Source organism: Wyeomyia smithii, chromosome 1, assembly GCF_029784165.1.
Source record: "Wyeomyia smithii strain HCP4-BCI-WySm-NY-G18 chromosome 1, ASM2978416v1, whole genome shotgun sequence".
NCBI lineage: Eukaryota > Metazoa > Arthropoda > Insecta > Diptera > Culicidae > Wyeomyia > Wyeomyia smithii.
In genome coordinates this window covers 75,330,420-75,352,949 of record NC_073694.1, presented here as the reverse complement: position 1 = coordinate 75,352,949, position 22,530 = coordinate 75,330,420, and the positions used below count along the sequence as shown (strand labels likewise).

Here is a 22,530-nt window from a genome sequence, read left to right as displayed (position 1 = left end):
GCAGAATATTTGAGACGATAGCAGAATAGTACACCAGACTGTAACGCGCGGCAGAAAGGGTTGCGTTGAAGGTTAATACCTCCAAAACGAAGTACTGTTGGCTGGCGGAACTAGGCCCGACAAGGTCCGCTTAGGCAGTAGCATGATGATCGACGACGATGAGCTCAAGAAAGTCAACGAATTTGTCCCAGTTGGCTCCCTAGTGACTTTAGGCAATAATATCAGCCGCGTGAGATCCGAAAGGCGTGTTTCAACGGACGTCATGGTAACAACGAGCTCGACAATCAACTGCGATCGAATAGACTTACCCTTCATACAATTTTATACAAAACGTTCATAAGACCGGTTGGTCTTCCCGGGCACGAGACGTGGACATTGCTCGAGGAGGATCTGCAACCACTCGGAGTTCTCAAACCAGGGTGGCGAAAATGTTTTCAAAATCAAATTCCCTGATTTTCCCTGAAATATAACATTAATTTCCCTGTTTTTTTTCAGCATTCGGCACAAAAAAGGACAACGTAGATCTGAAATCCCAGTGAAAAAAAGTATTCAATTGGATATGGACCCGAACCGTAGTGGTTCCGAATTACCCTTTTATGCTAAAAAAAACAGAATCGCCTCTCGGTTAAAAATTTTTCCCTGAATAGGTCGTATAGCTCGTTCCACAAGTACAATTTTGAAACAAGATGGATGACAAACTTGCAGTCCTTAAGTAATGCTACGAGTTTGTCGAAGAGAGTAATTCTCTCACTCCTATGCCTAAAGTGTGAGAGCCCATATTCAGTGGGATATTGAGCCAATATTCGCTGTGAATATCATAGTATTCACTGCGAATATTTACTGAATAATGCACTGAACATGGGCTCTCACGCTTCAGGTATAAGAGTTAGATCATTGCACTATTAGACAAACTTGTAGTACTACTTACGGACTACAAATTGGTCATGCATCGTTTCTCTAAGGGACCGTCCACATTCCACGTGGACACAAAAATCGTCATTTTAGACCCCCATCCCCCTCGTAGACATTTACCAAACCCCCCTTTCCCCCCCTCTTTGTCCACGTGGACATTTTTAAATTACAATAAAAATTCGAAAAATGTTTATTTCAGTGGTTTGTTTAGTGATTAAATAAACAAAAAATAAAATAAACAGAGAAGAGCAAAGCGAACCCCTACATAATTCAGAAGAAACCGAAAACCGAAATATAATCACAAATTATGGCCCCTATTACAGAAGACGGACGAGCGGCGAGTTACTCTTCTGACCAATTTTGGTGTTGCAGATGGCGAGTCGGCTGGTTTTTGGACGAGTAGTTCGTCTGTCACTCAGCTGTCACCAGCCAAATTTCACTCGCATTCTTTAATACAACAATGTGCTCGCCTCGTTTTCTGTAATAGAGGCGGGTAATAGGGATTTAAAACATTTTCAAACGCCAGAAAGAAACAACACAACAGATTTGAAAACCCACTCTTAAAAGATTTTGATTTCCGAAATAGTTGTAGACTGGTCGAAAAAAAAAAACAAATAAGTGACGAAAAACAAAACGGTTTCGATATGGCAGAAAGCTTCAGTTGAAGAGTTGAAAAAACGCAGAATAGTGATTGAACACATTTCAATCAGAAAATAAAAAATATATAATTTAAATTAAAAAAAAAATCTCGAAAAAAAAACAAAAAAAAAGCAGGAAAACCTAAACAAATTCAGCTCAAATTTATCTTCTGTCAGAAAAAGGCCGTCGTCAAAAAATTCTAAAACGTCTCTAAAAACTAGTAAGAAAGCGTACAAGTTACACTGTGAAAAACATCCCTGATATGCAGGAGAAGTCAAGAAGAAAACAATCCTGAATATAACTTCATGTGACTAAAAACACGTTAAGGAAAACAAAACAAAAATTCTAAAAACGTAAGTGAAGGTAAGAAAAAATTTGAAATAAAAGTCTAAATGTAGTCCAACAAACGAAAAATACTTTTAAAAACAATAAAGACCAAAACCAAAAATAATAATGAAGAAAAACGGGCAACCGATTTAATCGACCATTTTTTATTTGGCTGAAACTTTGCATAGACGTTTCTATAGAGAAAAGATGCCATTTTGTGCTATTGGTTGATTTTTTTGGCTGCAGAAATACATTTAATTTCCAATAGAGCACTCTATTAGGAATTAAAAATATTTCTACAGTCAAAACGGTTTGTTTGATTGGCATAGTCTCTTTGGCAAAGTTGTAGATAATAATTTTGTCCCTCCATTAAAAATCATTACTTTTTTTCCTGATTTCTCCATGATCGGACCGATTGCATTGTTTAAGTAATCTTTTGTGGTTTCAATAAAAAAAATTAGATTTAAAAAAAATGAACTTTTTTGGCTATTTATTTTTTTTTACCTTTTTCTCAAAAAAAAAAATATTTTTTTAGAGTGTATGTTTTTTTCGGAAAGACAAAACTCTCATCTACAACTTTGTCGAAAACGAGACTCCTATCAAACAAACTGGCCATAAAAATATTTGTAATCCTCAAAACCTTCCTCTAAAACAAGAAAAACAGCTCTTCTTACTCATGAAGCATTTGGAAAAATATTACGTAGGTATATTATTTACTTTATAATAAATTTCGCTTCATTCATTATGATTACTGTCAAATCGGTTATTTAAACACAAATACAAAATAAACTTTATAAACATCCTCAGATGATCATGTTTTTCTAAGCGACAAACAAGTGTTTTCAATGCCTTGTTGCCTTACTTTAACTTCGAATTGCCTAAAATTCTTCGGAAAATAACTTTAGAATTTTACCTGCATGTTGAACTCATCTGTAAAACCCAACATTGCACCGCAATGCACGCACGCAATGCACTTTTGCCGTGGGTTACCAACATAGGAAAATGCAAGACATGAACGTTTATGATTGAATATAAATTTGCGCACCACGCAAATTTACTGAGTGAAAGATTTTGTTGGTTTGTGTGTTGACTAGGAAGTAATTTGCGTTTTGTCGGTCTAAAATTAAACTCTACTTTTCGCGTTTACGCTCACGCGGGGAAACTGGGTGACTACATTCATCTGCGGTTATTGGCACTAGGCCAAAAAGGATCTATCATAAATAAAAAAAATTGCGGTCAATAAACAAATTCTATTTCGTCATAAACTGTTCATTGATAAAACATCTTTTTGTTCTATAGTTGAAGGAAGTTTTAAACTGCAATACATTTGATCCAAAGTTAACACAAACATTACCTTCTATGAAAAGTAAGTCTAGTATCACATAATTATTAACCATAGAAAGATAGTCTGCGTCAATTTGACTCTTGGCTTTTAGTGACATTGCCCTCTTCTTTTTCAAATAATGCGAATCCGTTCTCGTTTAAAAAAAAACTGAATTCTGGTATTTGATATGTATCAATGGTAACACATTGAAAGGAATTGCAATCAGGTACAAAAAAGGAAATATTTTTCTTTACACGTTTTTCATATTCTATTGCTAAGCAATGAATTGAGAATGCTCCAAAATTGCTGCATCATAGTGAATTCAACTGGTGGTTCGCGAATTTTTTGTATGGTCAACAAAATAATGGTCAATTATGATGAAAGTATATCAAATTAGACATAAACATAAAATTTAACACCTTCACGGTTTTTGTGATGCACTTTATTATGTCTGAGGACTTCCACCGTCACCATCAGTTATAGGAGTCAAATGAAAAAGTTAGTATTACGCTTTGAGAAGAGATCTGGCACCTCTGACATGTGAAACCTAGTTGCAAAATTGGCGGTTTTTTTCATCGCTTATCTCTCTCTCTCTCTCTCTCTCTCTCTCTCTCTCTCTCTCTCTCTCTGAATATCTCTAATGTAGACTAACATCTCGCGTTGGTACTATTTTTTTGACGTAGGACTACGTCTATTTGGAAGTTAGGTACCTGGATTTGGAAATCTAGTAATTCAACCAGGGAAAAGTGGTCAGGTTTTAAGCGCTCAAAACCTGACCACTTTTCCCTGGTTGAATTCAGTCATTTATAATCAGGTTATCGAGGCTTTGGCCTCAATCGATCAGAAATTCTTTCGCGGTTAAATCTATGCAACAAAAACAACCTATTGTTCGAGATACACTATTGAAAAATTGGTGAACAACACCGATAACCATACCGAGCAGCCAATCACTACCTCTCTTCCCAAGCACAGCCGAACACTAACGGATACAACCCATCTGACTTTGTAAACGATTTGTTGTTGTTGTTTTACTCGAGGTCACTTTCTGTTTCCGATGCTTTTTTACTTTTCTTACCATTCCCTATTCTTCTTAACTCCTCCCTCTTTCCAAATAACTGACGAAATCTTGATACACAGGAAGGTACCATTCAAACAATTCGCCTCATCATTTTCATTCAAAATTTTCAATTGTTTCAAAAACCGTACCAGTGACATACGGACGCTAGGTGCTAGCCGTTGAAAGGAGGAAAGACAAAACAGTACCGGTCATTTCGTGCCAGGTTTAACCCTTAATGCTGGCGGCTGTTAGTAGTACATGGTTACTGCAAAAGTGATAAAATCGTTCTAGTCTCAAATACCAAATAGGATCGTATTTGCTGCCTACTGAGAAAGGGAGAATACACCGAATTCATTACAAGCTACGAAAAATGCTTTGTTAATTCGAATATCTGCGAAGTGGAGATGATAAGGTTTCATTCGGATTTTTTATTTATAATAATGATTGTTCAAAGCGCTCTGTTGTCTCAGCACACACAAATATCAAATAAAAAATATAGAAAAATACCGTAGTCCTACGTCATGCGGTCGTGTCTTTGATATCACCCTCCTCCTATTTTAGTTGGACAAACCACAGAGAACAGACATTCATCTTATTTTCAAAAGATGTGTAAAAACTTGAAACCGTCATTTAACCGTTAGTGGTAATGCTCCCGCTATGTGGCGCTGGCGTCAATGATAAACCAAGCACTGATATCGATAAAATATCGATACGGCAATATTTATGCACGACGTGGGACTAGTCTTTGTTTACTTTACTGGGATGCATTCTGTAAAATTTGAAATGAAACTGGCAAATGTATTTCAAGACATTAACAATTGATGAAAAGATTTATTTGAAAATCCCACAGTGCACAGTGATCTATACTCGAAAAATCGTAATCGTTAAGATTTGGCTAGGAAAAATTGATTTCTGGCGTTTTTGGTTTTTCGATCAATCCACCTAACAGTAAGGTAAAAAAAAATATTTTTTCTAATTTTCAATATACCAGATTGCTTCCTTCAGCAAAGTTGTGAAAAAATTTAAAAGAAAAACAATTGCTGGATACTGCGATGTCCTATCTGTACGTTGGACACGACAAAATAGAGTTTTTTGTGGAACACCTCTCCTTAAAATCAGTTTTTTCTCTATAACTTTTTCTGTGATTGACAAAACAATAAATTTTACATAATTCTCGTGGGATGCTTAGTTGAATGTATAAAATCTTAGAACATTTTGCGTTGTTTTGACCATTACACCACTGCAACACCATGCCAGAGACAGGGAGATTGCGGGTTCAAGTCCCGTCGGGATGCGGTATATTTTTCCAAATCTGTATCATATTTCTAGTTCGCTTACTTTTCGTTCTCTCTACTTCATATACTGTCTGCTTAATGAACTTGCGTCTTAAAGGGAATAAGCCATTGTTAAAAATAGAAATTTAGTTTGAAAAATTGAAAGTTGGTTTCATAAATATGATTACCATAAATTACTCAACAAGAATTGTAAGATTTTGCAACGGATCTTTTTTCAATTTTATCTTCGATATTCACTAAATAATCGTGACCGGATAGTATCGAAAGAGTAAATTCCCAAATTTACACATTTATATAAGAGTAAGAGCCTACTAATGCCTGTGAATTTCTGGATTATTTACTAAGATTCATTCAGAATCTCTTTTTACATTTCAAAATTGTTAGATGATATTTTATTATTCTAAGCTTTACTATAAGAAACGTATATTAGCTGTCTTCGTAATACAGCGAATGTAGTTGTAGGCAAATGAAAAAAAAAATGTCAAGCAAAAAAAAATGTAATTGTTGATTGCTACGGTTTTTTGCTGGATAATTCTGACTTTGACGCATTACGAGAAATTCTTGGTTCTTCTTCAACAAGCACGATACGCTTGTGCCTTGTCAAATACATGTTGATTGCACAAAAAAAAATACTACAGGCATAATATCGCCAAATATAAACGATATTATTTCGAGTGTTGTTGAATATATTTCGAAAATTGTTTTCCAGGGGAGGCTGAAAATGAAAATACGAACAGTCGCTGAGCAAACATATTGATTCTGCCTGCAGACTCTGTATATTTTGTAACAAAAAATCCCCTAATTACATTGTTTAGTCCCACGTCACCATTTCATACAACCCTAGGGCTGTATACCTTGTAGTATTTTGTCAATGCCGACAGGAACTATTTTGCATTAATTTGTTTTGTTTTTGGCTAGTGATAGCATTCTAACCACAAATCAAAAGCAAAATAGATTTCGACACTAGATTTATTAATTTTCCCAGAGACATTTTAAAATATTGGTGATAATAGTCTATCTGTTACAGATATGGACAGTCAAATGAAAGTAAGTTTTGAACATTTCGGATGGATGGTCACTAGAAGACACTAGTCTCTTTGGCTATATATTTTGCATTGAACATTTATAAAGTTTATCCTTCCGAATTAGGCTTTTACATTTTTTTCTCAATGTTCCGGACATTTCAGAGCATAAACAATCTTATTTTGAAGTGGATATGAGTTTTCTGAAACACATGCAGAATTTTTTTTTTGCATGTTTGCGCATTTTGGTACATCATGATTTCATTCCAGTCAGGATATGGGTCTTTCCATATGAAAAGACTAAAGGCTGTACACTCTATGACCAAGTGTCAAATATTTGTCACTTTTTGACAGATAAAAATTTGGTCAAAGATAATTGTTTGTCACTCTCCAATTTTTACATGGGGCAAACAACAACCATGATGTCAAATAAATTTGACCATTATGTCAGAAGGTTTGACCATTGGTCAAAGTTGTAAGAATTATTCATCTCCCAACTTTGAAGTTGATTGAAATACTCCCCGCTCTGTGACCCCCTCTTTGTTGCAAAAAAAAAAACACTTTTTTCGTTAGAAACCCTTCTTTTTTTTTTTTTTGCAATTGGTAGACGTAAAGACGTCCGAAAAATACTGACAGGTGATTTTCGAATAAAATAAGAAAAGGAATCCAGAAAAATATAACTTTTGATTGTAGGTGCTACCAGATTATTTTTTTTATTTTAAAACTAAATTTGTGTTTTTCGGTAACCGCAACCAATTTTATTTCGAATTTGATTGTTTAATCGTGTTCCTCGTAAAATTTCAATGATAAATCTTATGATATAACCACATGTGAACGAAGCTGGTAGTGCTGTCTGATGAAGTACTACAAAATTTCAAAACTAAATTTCATCATATAACCACATGTGTACGTTGCTGGTGTCACTGGTAGCACTATTTGGTAAAGTATTGCTAGTACTATAAAATTTTATGCATGTTGAGAGTTCATCCCACTTTGTGTTAGAGTCAGCCTAAAAACAGTATTCAAGAACTTCAAAATTGGAATATCTTTGAGTAGATTAACGTTAAGGCATATGCCTAGAAGAGTTCATTTCATCAAATGTGGCCCTTTATCAGTCGCTAAAATATTCCCAACAAGAAAGGCTATATACCACTGCTACGTAGATGTTTTTTTATGTTTTAATTACTTTATTCATATTAAAGTCAGAACAACTGCTGTATATAAATTGTTTTCAACTTTTCTCCCAAATACCCGATGGTTGCGATGGTTGAATTCAAACATAATGGTGTTGTACTCGCAACTAAAATAAGCGTAGTTGAAAAAAGTTGAAAACAGTGAAAATTTATTTAAGTTTTCCATTGTCTCTAGGCATGTGCGTCAAATATCCAAAACGTTAAAAGTTACCGTGGAACGACACAAAGTATTGACCGATGTTCAAGAGAATTATTTTACAATTCCTGGAACGAGAACTTAAATGGCTACGTTTATCTACGTAAAAAAAATTGCGAGTTGAGCAATTCCACAGAAAATGGGCAACCAATTTAATCGACCATTTTAGATTTGATTGAAACTTTGCATAGACGTTTCTATAGGCAAAAGATGCCATTTCGAGCTATTGGTTTAATTTTTTGGAACACGACTCATTTTTGAGAAGCTATTGAAAAATGCTATTTTGGGAAGGTATTGATGATTACAAATATTGTTAGGGCCAAAACGGTTTGTTTGATCGGTGTGAAATCTTTTACAAAGTTGTAGATAAGGCGTCGTACACAAATTACGTAACACATAAAGGAGGGGGGGGGGGTCATTGTCATTGATGGGTTTTACAATTTCAGTAATGTGTTAGTGTAACAATATATATGAGAAAAAAAAAGACATTCATACATACATACATACACAAAAAAAGAATCACATATACATACACATATACATAAAAACACATATACATCAGAACTCATATATATACACAAATATATTAGAGTAGGGCGTCGTTACGTGGAAAAAACTAAAGCTGATAGCAGAAGGCCAAAACTAAGCTCTCCCCGCTCCATCCGGAGCCCCAAACAATCCCAAACCCATCGGAAGTCGATCGATCCCGATCATTTTTGGTTAAACAAAATGTCTTTAGAGTGAAAAAGAAGCCCGTCGTGTTTAGACGCTTTGTTTATCGCGTCTTTAATAATCGCGTTTAATTGTGGTGCATAATAAAAAAATTGTGAAATTCGAGTGATAGTTGTAGTTGAGGGTATCCCTCGTTGATTACAATCTGTTTGAAGTGAATTACGAGTGAAAGGAATTCAGGAATTAGCATTTTAATACAGTTTTCTTGCACAGTTTAGCGCTCTGCAAATGGCTGTCTCAATAGCACAGTGTTGTGTTGGTGACATTTCTTAAACGCGTTCGTGTTCATGCGGAGAAAGTATTGTGTCTAAAGTTCATCGCAGTGAAACCTCTACTCCAGTGTTACGCTGTACGCCAATGGCAAGTTCTACTGAGAGGCAGAAGCCGAGAGAGCGGCAACTGTAATCATGGAAACGGTTTGTTTGTGCTCAGGTGCGAGCGCGGCGGCGTGCTTGACTCACTGAATGCTGCTTCGGAGTTCGGTGTCTAAGATAAGTGCACACATTTACAGACATGTTTATTAAGACTGCTGGTGGCTTTCACCGACATGATCACGATTTCTTGGGCTGATTGTGTGCTGAGGCTAGACGGCGCAAAGCGCGGCTTTTGAAGTAGAATACTTCTCTCAGGAAGTTCGGCTACATAGGGATGTGAAATGAAAATCTAAAACCGAAAAAAGTGAAAAATATGTCCAATTTCAAATGCTAATAAATCGGTTAGTATCCGATGGATTTCCTTCGTTCTTGCAGCAATAGATTGGAAAATCTTCTAAGAATCTTCCCAAAATAAGATAATTGTAATTTTATTATTCACAGTATTGTACTATTGAAAATAGTACAGCCTTGTCAAAACGAAAAATTCGACCTCGGATTGGTCGTTATATGATTGCTTCCCAAGCACGGTCGACAGAATCATATACCTTGCAATTGAAAACATGCTATTTGGCCTATATAAGAGCCTGTTTCAGCCGAAGCCGCTCATAATAGTTCTAGACAGCGACAACAGCAGTCGTCCTTCCTTAGCAGCAGCACTAGCCCTGTGGTTGGTCACCACGTCTCAGGAGCAGCGCGGGTTTTCTCAGCGTGTATCGCCAGACTGCCCCCGTGTTGGGGCAATCAGGAAATCCAATTTTGGAAATCAAAATGCCTTTTTCAAGGCAAATAAACAAGTCATTGAAAGTTAATAATTTTTTGACAACGCAAGCAAGCATTCTGTGTTGGAGCAATTTAAATCTGTCGCGCCCGTCTAACTCACTGAATGTGAAGTAGCTTCCACAGTGCATGTTGTTCGTGTATCTTAATTCCGCCACTGTTAGGGCAGCTCAAAGGTTGCGACCAGCAACCGATTTTGAACCGAAAAATGCCTTTTTCAAGGCAAATAAATAATTGAAGGTTAATAATTTTCTGGCATCAGCACAAGCAGACATTCTGTGCGGGATTCAATCGAATTCTGTTGTAGTTGTCTAATTTCTACTTTATGGAGTTAACCCCCCACGGTAGGGGCAGCGCAAAGGCTGCGATCAGCATAACCGACTTTGTATAATAAACTGCCCTGTTAGAACGCATTCACAAAGACAGTTAGTTCGACTATGCAGAGCTAATATGAAGTCGATTCAATCAATCAGCATTAACAGAATTTCGTCGTCTCCCAGCCAGGGCTGCTGAATATCACTTCGTTGCATTCGTATTCATTCATTATTGCCGAAGCACAACAACACGTGGCAACAGTGTATTCACTCAGCAATGGAAGCAACGCCTATAGTAAATTGAACTGTTATGAGTGGCTTGTGGGCGATTAATAGTTATTAAAACGTAATATGATTACCTTCGTGTTTGATTCGTATTGGCTACGATTTACTCAAGTCATCCGAAGCGATATTGAGCGATCGGATGGGAATACATCGTTTCAGAAGCCTTTGTGACTCAGATCAATGCCGATGAATATTCACCGTGAATGGTATTACCAATCGCAATGATGCTTCGGGGCGAATCCAAACGAAAAATGAAAATTTCTCAGTTATTTATCAAAATTTTTGGAAACGGCAACAAGAATCTTGAAGGTGATTTTCTATATTATAGTTATATGTAAAAAAATGAAATTTGAAAATTTGGCGCTTACGTACAAATGCAAGCCCACGGCATATATAAATAAATATATATATATATATATATATATATATATATATATATATATATATATATATATATATATATATATATATATATATATATATATATATATATATATATATATATATGACTATGTCCGGCGGGTTGCTTCTGATTGAATAAGTAGTAAGTATGTTCACGGCCTTAGTCGTTTGCTTTGATCCGTAGCTTATCTAGTTGGCTCTGGTTAAGCCAGGACGCGGAAACAGTCCCTAAGAAGATACAGGTAGAGGGTATCAAATTGTTCCGTTTAAATAAATAGAAAAGATTTTTACTTTTGAGAAAGGGTTTCTTCATTTGATTTTTTTTTTGAGATGTTTTCAAGCGACACAAAGAAACAATCATTTGTATTTATTTGAACGTAACTTAAGAGTTAAGAAAAAAATATCGACAAAAGAAACATACAAAATGGCGGACATATTCACAATTTCGTAATCATGCAATTCATAATCATTGTGAAAATCTGTCTGTCTACTATGCTATTGCTACTATGTAGCAATAGAAGTATTGAACGTTGAAATATTTTTTTCTCAACTGTGGTAAAATTAATTGTCTTCCCGGTTAGAAGAGCACAACTAAAACATTACAAAATTCTATCAACGTGAGATACAAATAACATATTTTGATACAATTTTGTATTTTTCCATATAATTTTGACTACAAAATTGAATCTAAATATATATATATATATATATATATATATATATATATATATATATATATATATATATATATATATATATATATATATATATATATATATATATATATATATATATATATATATATATATATATATATATATATATATATATATATATATATATATATATTATAACAAAACGTGTAATGAAGTAGTTCTGAAACAAGTCTAACTAAGATCAATCAAAGAAATAGTTATCGGTTTCCGTTATACTCTACTAAATTTTTTTTTTTTTTTTCTAACTTACTTTTCGTTTTTATCGAAACCTGTTGTTTCTAACAATGTTTGTTATTATATTGTATTATATACTATCTTATTTTGTTAGAAAGCTAATATGTTAGTAAAAAATTTTAATATGTGTTTGATACTAGTAGAATCATTTCTGTTATAATTTCTGTTATTTTAACACCTAACGGGACCAAATTGAAAACACAGCCTGGAAGGTTTTTCCCGTAACAAACTAACAACTTCTGTTACATTTTTGTTTTTTCTTTCTGATCGGGTTTGCAACAAATGTAAATTTGTATAAATAACCTAAGTAATTGTTGTATACACTAAAGTCGCTTTTTACGCGAGGGATACGTGTCGCGTAAAAAACCGCGTAGATTCAAGAATTCGCGTAAAAAACCCGCGTTTAAAAAACGCCTATGAAGCAACCTTAGTTTATTTATGCACGCCAACCCAGCACACAAGATTGTTAAAATATGCCATTTTGCGTTTTTCTTAATCAACATTCATTTTCCTATGCCCAAACCTATCTTTAAGTGTATGCAAAAGATTATTTCGCTGTATCGCATTTTTCACCCCGAAAATAAAACTAAGAAAAACCACCTCCGAGCAATGAGAACACTTTGAAGAAAGCGCTATACCTTTTAAATAAAATCTGTTGGTTGCAAATTCGTTTTTTCATCTCCAAGATAAATAAATTAACCCTCTAGTACCCAGTGCCGCCTTTAGACGGTCTTCAGTTGAACCTCTAAAAAGTTTCAATCAACACTTAAAAAATGTTTATAAAGTTTCAAAGTGATTTTTTCGAAGTCCGTCTGAAAATTAGTTTGGGCACTAGAGGGTTAAAGCTGCAATTTAATTATTTACCGTATATTGCAAACATCGATTAAAAAATAATTTTTAAATATTTATGTAACCATATTTACCGAGTACAAGAATTATTAGTAAGCACACTAACTGTTCGGTTATTTCAAAAATTTGGTTATTCGGATTGAAATATTCTTAAAAATTCTAGATAAATGAGACAGACCTCGCAAATTAAGCAAATGATTAGTTGTATTAATTTACAATTAATTAATTTACAACTAACACGGCGCTGCCATGCATCTTCAAAAACCGAGAAAAATATGAACAATATGTTCCCCGTCGTCAATCATAATAAATTCAACTAAATTTTGTATGATTTCCAACATTAATTGTTTTCTTAAGAAACTATGCTCGCTGTTTTATTGGATCCTCACGACATAGATACAAAAATAAAAGCTTTTTTGATCCCGGCCGTGTGAACAAAATAGTTTGTCCTGCTTGTCTCGTAGTATTTGCAGCGGCGAATAAAGCCAACGCTTTAAGGCCGTGAACATACTAGCGCCGTAGGCTAATGTACAGCCCTAAGTAAAGCCCTGCCGCAGGTTAATATACAGCTAACCCACGGCAAGGCGAACCGTCTCCGCAGTGCAAGACGCGTCAGTATATTTTCGGCCTAACTCATACGGCCTATTGTCTCATAGCACCAGCAAATGTATGAACAAGCTCAGAAATTCTGGTAAGCTTCAGTGAACGATTCGATGCGAATGCTATTTTGTCTTCGTCCCGATTTCATTTGCCATGATGAATCTATCAATGCCACGGTGAACCGATACAAATATTTACTGAGTTGCATCGATGTGATTTTGAATCGTATCCAATCGGCAAATAATGAGAAACAGCAGGAAAAGGGAAAGACACGAATCGATCGTTTCAGTTCATCCGAACACATGTACGCGCCCGATGAAGTATGCGTTCGTGTTACATTGACATTAGTCCACAGCGAACGGTTCACGAAGCGAATGAAGATTCAATGCAGGAATCAGGATCCCTGCTCCCAGCTGCCAAGTTTCAATATTATGCAACACGCAACAGCGAGCAAACGAAATCGCTTGATGTTACAAACCGCAATAAGATACGAGTTAAAACCGTTGCGTGTGTGAGAGCACCATCGGTGTTTATTCGCTGGATACAAAAATCATATGCGAATTGTCGAATAATTTGTCTGAAGAACATTAGGGAATGGAACAACTGAACTGAAAGGTGTGGCCTATTTCGTAGCGCCCTTCGGCTATGAAAGAGTGTTTCTGGGAAAACTAGCTACATTCATTAGTCGGAAGGTGAGCTGGATGGACCGTCCGGGTTGCGCCTGTGGCTGCCTTCAAATTAAACAAATCACTTACCCTGTGGTTGGTCACCACGTCTCAGGCCTCTGCCTGAGAACGAACGCCAACGCGAGCGATCGGGCGAGATTTTTGCCGTACATCAGCCGGCACTTCCTCTAATGGAAAAGTTGGATTATTTTGTTCAGAAGAATATTACTGTCGGTAATATTACAGAGATGCGATTGCATTATATCCGATATGGGATTGAACAAATGTTCTTTTGAGGACAAATAAAACACTTAATTTGAAGAGGTAATAGTTTTGGGTACCAGTAGCAGTATGGTACAGCCTTAGCGGTAGGTGCAGCCGGTACTTCCGTGAGGCGGATGTTATAAGGAAGTAAATGGAAGCGGCACGGCGAAACAGTTCGGGTGTGCTTAGACGCGTGTCATTTTTCGTTGTTGATATTATTCCCCACATGAAACGACGCGCTTTCGTACGATAGCGGCGGTACTAGCGGTAGATGCATTTGCCAACACTTACTCCAGTAAAGCCGTGTCTAATTTTCAATGTGAAAACACTTTTCTATTGTGTTGGTCGTGCGCATTAGGCCTCTGCCAGGCTTAACGCGAAAAGCGGCGTGAACCGATTCGCCCGGCCGTAGGGTAATGTACAGCCGTAAGTAGAGCTGTGTAGAAGTATTCTACTTCAACCTTGCGGTCGTGGCTTTGCACACAACCCTCCTGTTATTTTTTATATTTTTTTTCATTGTTGATATTCATATTTCTTACCTGAGAAAAGACGCGTACCGCACAACTTGTTTGTCTGTTTCGCGATATTTTTGAATTGTGAAAATGTTTTGAAATTTTGAAATTAAAATTTGTCCGATTACTGTGTTTCGATATTCATTGTTTTTTTATTTGCTGTTCATGACTTCTCAGGCTTTTGAATGATTATTTTTAGCTTCAAGCTAAATTTTTGCTTTATATTCATAGACGCAACACAATTAATTTAGGACGTTTTGGTTCAGGTGTGTGTCTTCTTTTTTCCAAATTAATCTTTTTATTTTTTATTATTTATTTTTTGCGTTGACGATTGATATTATGGATGCGACTGTACCCGCGTTTGAAAATAATTACCTTTTTACAACTCGCATTCGAATATAACTCTCATGTCAAATGTTAAGAAGATAGCAACAGGATACCGTATAGTGGCCGCTTCAAACAACGTTATCGCGATATATATTAAATAGCCACAGTAATGTTTTTTATTATTAAATATATCAACTTTATTGATTCTAAAATAACAAAAAATAAAAAGAAAGATAGGTTTGCTGTGACTAGCCATCTGGACATACGAATATCGCGTAGCTTACTCTCACAGAACATAACAGCGGTGCCTGCGAATCAGCTCGTTTATTCGCGCTTAGCTTTTGTATCTGGCGATTTATTATTTGGTTTAAAAGATTATTCTCCGCGCGCGGGATTTGAAAATATCTGATCGTATTGCCTACCAAGGCGAATCCTGATCTTTCCTACCCCATCATACTAACACAAATACCCTTCCTGTGACATCCGTAGAGATGCAGAGGTGAACTCGGTCTCATAACAACGTTTGTCGAACTAACAATCCTGTTCCTATTTTTCCCCAACGACTGTAAGGACGTGGCCGGCGCCGTTATTGATCTTTTTAAAGTGAGAGTTACTGAATTGTTGTACATTGAAGATGGTATAACATCCCAAAAGCTATCTATGTGGTTCTCTGTGTAACTTCACTAGCTCAGGTCAATCACGGAGGTGCAACTACGATATGTACGGTCGTCAATGCTCATGCTCATGTTCACACTCATTTAGGGTTAAACAAAATGTCTTTAAGTTGTGCTCAAAATTGTGAGTGATGCATGGGAACTCAAACGTTGCGAGTTTTCATTGGAACAAACCTCAAAACTTATATATTCTTACGAAGTTCATGACACCTTCCAGCGCGTACGTGGAGTCATGCGAAATTAATCTAATTTACTAGAACTGTTCAAATAGAATAAAACATTCGCAGATAGTTTCCGGGTTTACTGCTTTTCTCTTAACGCACCTCACCTTACAACACAGACTCTTGTTTCTACTACTACGGCTACTACAATTGCATAGAATTAAGAAGAATGTATGTCACTTTCTAGATGAGAACAGAGCTTGCACATTGTGGTCTGGTCCACGTGTGAAGAGAATTCACCAAAACTTTTAACAACTAATATTGTCATGAATCCTCCCCACTTAGGAGACTGCCGAGATCAGAGTAGGAAGAACTAAAACATAGGTATCTGACTCTCATAATCTCCCTTAGCTCCCATCCGCCACCCGGAAGCACGCGCCCTTGGGCTGTCAAAGCTGAAACAACTTTGTGGCTCTCTCTTGAATTTGGTTCTGTTAATCTATAAGAACTGAAAATTGAAGCTCAACCACCGAGCCCAGGGGCCTAGAAACGTCTATGCAAAGTTTCAGCAAAATCAAAAATGTCAATTTAAAAAAAATATTAAAACTGGGACTTTTTATGGAACTGCTGTGTTGATATTCATCTTTATAAACCAAACACGTTATTCTTCAAGCTATGCATTCTCATTCAAGTTCATAATATGCCTATAGCCTGTTTTAGGGGGGTCCAGGGGGCCAAAACCCCGGGCCTTCACACTATAAGGGCCCCACAATAATTCTTTTTTAATGACTCATTACTAAATACACAATATTCTCCCAGCTGGTCTCGAGGTACGATGCTGGCCCAACAAGCCAGTCGTCGTAGGTTCGAGTCTCGGCTCGGGAGAGACTGTTAGTGTAGGATCGTAGCGCCTAGCCCCGCAATTGTCCTGTACACTTAACAGGTGGCTGCGAAGCCTGTGTATAATAAACAGAAGGTCGAGTTCCGGAATGTAGCACCAAGGCTTTGCTTTTTACTAAATATACACTAAATTGAAAATCCAAATTTCGAAAATAACTGAAATTTTAATAAAAATAATACATACAATCCTTCTATAACATTTATTTTTTTATTTTTTGTATGACATATTCCTTTATCGAAATTTTGGTAACTGAAACCAGAACCCCCACAGATACTTGGCTCCCGCAATCCTAAATAAGGAACTAAATATACCTATGGTTATTTTTTATTATTTATAAATTATGCTGGAACGGATAAATATAATACTATTCAACGTGTCACTCACTGTTTAGCTGTTTAACAACTCACTGTTTAGCAAAATCAAGACTTTTCATTGCGGCAGTGCTAAAAACTCAATCTTTTCTTCCCGCAATGCAAAAGGCAAACAGGTTCAGGAGACCAGTAAACTTAGCATCTGCATATCATCGTTGTAAACCCATTATGAAAAAGCGAAAATAATTAGTGTGATCTTTTACCAAATAGAAAACTGAAAGGATGCCATTTGACGTTTTTTGATTGAAACAATGTACCACCAAAATAAATGTAAATAAATGAAATGTATCGGTCTAAATTTCATGGTCAGGTAAGACATACCACCGCACAAATTTTTATCTGCTTCTTGACTGATGCTTTTTTACGATAAAACTACAGCGTAATTTAAACAGTATACATAACGCTAGATTTTCGTCACTGTTTCACTCGCGATACTGTAATAATAATGTTTAAGAACCTTAATGTATTCGACGTTCCATGAAACTCATCCTTAAACCAGTGATAAAGATATAAGATTACCATGTTTTGAAGATTTTCTGCCAAACTTTATTTTCTGAGAAGACAACATACACAGAGAAAAATAAAATGTTAGTATTGACCTTACACCCATGGTTATCGCAACAATCACAGAATATTGTAGTTATTACCATGATAATTGTCACCTTGAACTAGTTCATGGTTGAAAATACCATGACAGTTAGAAAAGCAGTAACCATTTACATTGTCAAAAAAACCCAATTGCAGTGGTTATAGCAACCATGTTTTATCTGGTGATCAAAACTATCGATATTTGCATTAGAATTAGTTTACCGGTTAAATTTACCTAATCATGTAGTCATGCGAACAAACGTGTAATATTTTTCGAGCTGCAATATATTCTGCTGACACCGTAATCTGAAACTGTCAAAACATTGTCTGCAAAAATGTTGTATCATCTCGTAGTTGCTCGGAATCGCGAACAATTTTCTCCTTATCGGTCGTTTTCTTAGTGTCTGTCATTAGACAAAATCTCGCTGAACATGTGAAAAGGGCCCATGTGCCATATGTAAACAAACCACAATTTCACGTTTTTCAATGAATACAAGCTTATTCTACTCGTACAAATAAGATTTTTTGATAAAGAGTGAATTCTTTTATCAATAAATCTTATTGGTAAGAGCAGATTTCGCTTGTATTGATCAAAAAACGAGAAAATTTGGCTTGATTACATATGGCGCATGGGCCCTTTTCACATGTTTGGCGAGAAATATAATCCCTGCTGGGGGCATAACATTAGGTAACTCCGGCGAACTCGCCGATGTTTGTTGAAAAAAAAAACGCAAAAACAGAAGTGAAATCTCTTGCTTTCGGGCAAGGCTGGTACGAAACCTACTAATAAGGAACCGTACCGGATTTAACGAAATTGTAGTGCAGGAGAATGAAGGATGCCAGCGTTCTACCATCAGAGCTGGTAACCACCGCTCAGCACTAGTTGGGATATCCGGCTTGAATGTGCAGCGGAACACTATTCACAAGCGATCTGGGATGCGTTCAACATCGGCACAAAGCCAGAAAGGTACCTAGATTCTTAAGAGCGGATACTATAAAATTATTTGTTTTTGTTTTTTTTTTATTAATTCTAGCGAATCTATAGAATATAAGCTTCTTCCACCCAGTTATGAATTTGCTATATCAAAACCAAAACACCAATCCCACGAATGGTATTGCCCAAAAGGAATCTTAAAACGAAACTGGATACTGAAACATTTGCATGGGCAGTCGTAGTCCTGTTTCGGGATCAAGAATGGAACGATCTACAGGGGAGTAAGAAGCAGTTGCAGTGTGCTGCGATTATTCAGGCGTAGAAAAACTATATACGGCTAGCGGTAGTTTTAATTAAAAAATGTGCTAACATACCTCAAGGAGATGATTTTGTTGCTTCCGAGAGGGCCTCCCACTTGACCAGCACCTGTGAGAATACCGCAAAAATGCTCTTCGTGCTTCCTCGCAACGATCATTTAATGAATCGCATACTAAGAATGCAATCCGCCTTCCTAGAACAGTCTCACTGTAATCAAATAATGAAGCAAATTCGGTGAGGCGAATATTCGGTTGAACACATTATTGATCGTATAATAGCTAAATAACCAAATGATTATGTTTGATGTTTAAATTGCTATTTTCGCTTTTTAACTGTTCATGTAAAAAAGATTGAAAATTGTTCGCGCTATTGCACAAGAAATAATTAACTTTGCGTTTATTCAATGGATACGCTGATCCGTGGCGCACCTACCTTTGTTCTTTTTTGACTCGTCAATAAAAAATAAATGTTTTTAGAGATTATGGTTCGTGAGCATAATTGCAAATTTTGTGTTACGATTACATTTAAGGTGCTTTTGCAAAGTATGCAGTGCATGCAATTCTATGCAACGCGTAAAAATAACGAGAACTGAAAATGTGAATTTGGCTAAAAAAATATACCTCACCATTGCGTGGAGATTTCGGTTCGTGTTTAGTCTGAATGTGGTGTATTCCTCTCTGAACCTGAGTCATATACTCAGTTCTCGTTTACCCTCGTTCATGAAACTATATGCACTGCACTTTTATATTATTTTTAATGTAACATACTATTCGGTGAGCCGAATATTCGGCAAAATCCAATATTTGCTGATATTCGGCCCGAATATTCAGTGCATCTCTAGTAGACACCAACTGCCTCGAAGTCAAAACCATAGCTGGTTTCTTGAGCTTCAAAATTTGTCGCCTATTTTTCAAACTCAAAGGAGATTCAATAGCTTCAAGAAACACATCGTCAAATATCGCAACCGAACCAGTTCCAATAAGCTGCTCTTCGAGCACTACGTCTGGCTGACTGTGCAGTACAGTGCCTTCGATGAGTTGTTTTGCGATGCAGTCAAGAACGGGCTGGCGTCACTACAAACCTAACATCCTGGCATTTACTTCCAGGAGGCGGGCGAATATGTAGGCAAGCGCAGGGAGGCGTTTCTCAATGTTTCGCACTGACCCCCGAGCGAGACTCAAACCAGTGGCGCTGGGCAGGTAAGTTAGCAGATGGCTAAGTGCTGAAATCATTTATTTAATAATTTGTTTATTCACACCTGCAGGCTTCTTCCACAAATTCTAACGCGATGCTGTAAAGTGACTTTTTCGGTAACGAGGCACGAAAACAGGTGAACCTGTTACCAAGCCACAAGTTATCTACCTGGTACACGAGATAGAGAAAACCCACAAACATTCGGCAACTATCGTCACCCTACTGGGACAGGCTATGGCTCAGTATAAAGTGTACAAATGTCTACGCTTTCGCAAGAAGCAGGCAATCGATATGGCCGAGGAATATTTGAAAAGTGGATCACTCGAAAGCGCGTACGCTCTCTTCGCCTATGCTGTCTGACTATCGGATGCACAAATGGTACACGATATTCGCCGAAGTTCTGTTAGAAACATTGCGGTCTGCGTATCATTTCGTATCCCGATGCCCGATTTTGTGGCATGCAGCATTGAGGCGTTATCGCCGCGATTTGAAATGGAAAAAATTGATCGCATTCTGCTTTTGGGAAACCCCCTGCAAAGTATTCCCTCTGCAAAGTATTCCATTTCACCGGAACTATCAGCCAGCTGGCAAACCACATTATCCTCTTTCAATAATCCCATAAAACTTGACCTTGATCGATTGCACGACCTTATAGAATGCAAAATAAACGACAGATAAGAAACGACGAAAAACTGCATCTTCAACTATACGTCCGTTCCGTCATAGAAGTTTTTTTGAAGTTGAAAAACTTTTCCGTGTCAACAGATCTGAAGTCAAGTTCGGTTCGAGTGCCAGCAACTCAGTATTGTGAATATGTGTTAGAGGAAAGCGAAGGCGAACATGTACAGCCGAAGCCAATAGAAGAATTCATACTAGAGCCCAAAAAATGCTACCGTATGCTATTTAGTGGAGAACGCTATTAGTTTATGGAGAATGTTAACGTACATATTTTCCGTTTGGAGGTGCAAATGGGATCAGACCGAACTTACGCCATTGTTTCGCTGCGCGAAAAACTAAACGTTCAGCGAGTATCCAAACACTCCAATCCGCATCGTGACTGTAAGGAGAAAATATCGGTCATCAGTTCGTGCTATATCACTCCAACGTAAGTGGGATTATTATACTACTATGCTTGTACCAAACGGAAGAAAAAGACAATTTTTTTCTCCAGGTGTCATCTTGGATCACAGACCAAACAAAACAACCAACCAATGTTGACAAACAAGTTTTACAAAATTACGAAAAACTTTATGAACAACTACGACCTCTGTCTGCAGAACGTTGGAGTCAGTTTCAGTGTTCTTAAGCTAAACGGAGTAATGGTAAGTTTAAAATTGTTATAATCAACTCCATAGACAAGTTTGCATGAAATCCCTCAATACAATCTGTTTATTTTTACAGTCTTACTAACGACGGATCTGAGTCATCCGATGCAGAAAATCTATTCCCACGTTCAGATCGATATCGGTGAACAACGACAGCAATATAGTATTACGCTATTAGTCTTGTCGAGGGTAACATCGAATAATGACCGATCATCAATAATTTATAGACAATAACTTGCATCTTTAATCATTTTTAGAGCTTCCACTTTTTTAAGGTCATAGTTCATACTTTTTTTCCTATTGATTGATTGATTGATTTTTATTATAGAGCCTTTAACCTGAGGGGTCATTCAGCTCTAATCTTTTTTTTTTTTTTTTTTTCCTAAATTTCATAGAACATATGACATAGAAATTTATCACGTCTGTCATAGGGAACTATATATAAGCATAATTAAAACGATTTAGATTAATTACAAGTACAGAATATATATATTTTACACTTCGATCGGCGTTATTAAAATCAGTGTGATGACGAGAACTCAACATATCCTCCACAACGAGGAAAAACAAAATAAATTGTTGAGCTGATCTCCGAAATGGTAGAAATTGTCATTTCTACCATTCTGGGGGTCAGCTTGACTCGATTGGATCGGTGGTTTTCAACCGACTGCTTGATTTTGTTCAGACAACAAATACATGGTCAAAACAACAAATTCTCATGTTGGCATCTGAAATAGTGATGGGAAAATTATCTTTAATATCGATAATTGCTCCATGTCGATAATATCGTTAAATTTCAGCGCTAACGATAATTATCGATAAGCCGCAGACGGTAGTTTAGGTGGCACAAAGTATGCGAATTATCTCTTGCACTTGCTAAATATCATATAGTAGTTATCCAAAATAGTCAATTATTGTTTCCAATTCTCTACTGGCCGAATAGATGTTGGCAAAATTCACAAGTAAAGAAACATTATCCTTGCTTTTGCGACCTCGCACCCCGGCGAAAATTATCGATAATTGATCGATAATATTGATAAGAGCTTGG

The 22,530-nt window shown here is 36.6% G+C and overlaps 2 protein-coding genes across 5 annotated transcripts in view; one reads left to right on the top strand and one right to left on the bottom strand.

Moving 5' to 3' along the window:
- The window catches only part of LOC129717981 (uncharacterized), a 54,951-nt gene extending 37,058 nt beyond the window's left edge, over window positions 1–17,893 (bottom strand). Inside the window, exons 1-2 of one of the 4 annotated variants that reach the window (XM_055668334.1) lie at window positions 17,771–17,893; window positions 17,643–17,676 (exon numbers count right to left, since the gene is read on the bottom strand). The gene's annotated coding sequence lies outside the window, so the exon portion shown is untranslated. Of the gene's footprint in view, window positions 1–17,136; window positions 17,156–17,444 lie in introns of those variants that run through there. The other 3 variants (XM_055668333.1, XM_055668332.1, XM_055668336.1) reach the window with 3 other exon arrangements.
- Window positions 17,894–18,063: 170 nt separating this feature from the next.
- On the top strand, window positions 18,064–21,922 carry LOC129716840 (trafficking protein particle complex subunit 11-like). The gene is given in 14 exon segments (XM_055666680.1): window positions 18,064–18,586; window positions 18,589–18,636; window positions 18,639–18,678; window positions 18,746–18,873; window positions 18,876–19,200; window positions 19,794–19,894; window positions 19,897–20,162; window positions 20,228–20,273; window positions 20,276–20,471; window positions 20,473–20,596; window positions 20,599–20,821; window positions 20,824–21,262; window positions 21,329–21,479; window positions 21,559–21,922. Coding segments are annotated over 14 exon segments (2,142 nt in total). The 5' UTR covers window positions 18,064–18,540; the 3' UTR covers window positions 21,568–21,922.
- Window positions 21,923–22,530: the final 608 nt, after the last annotated feature.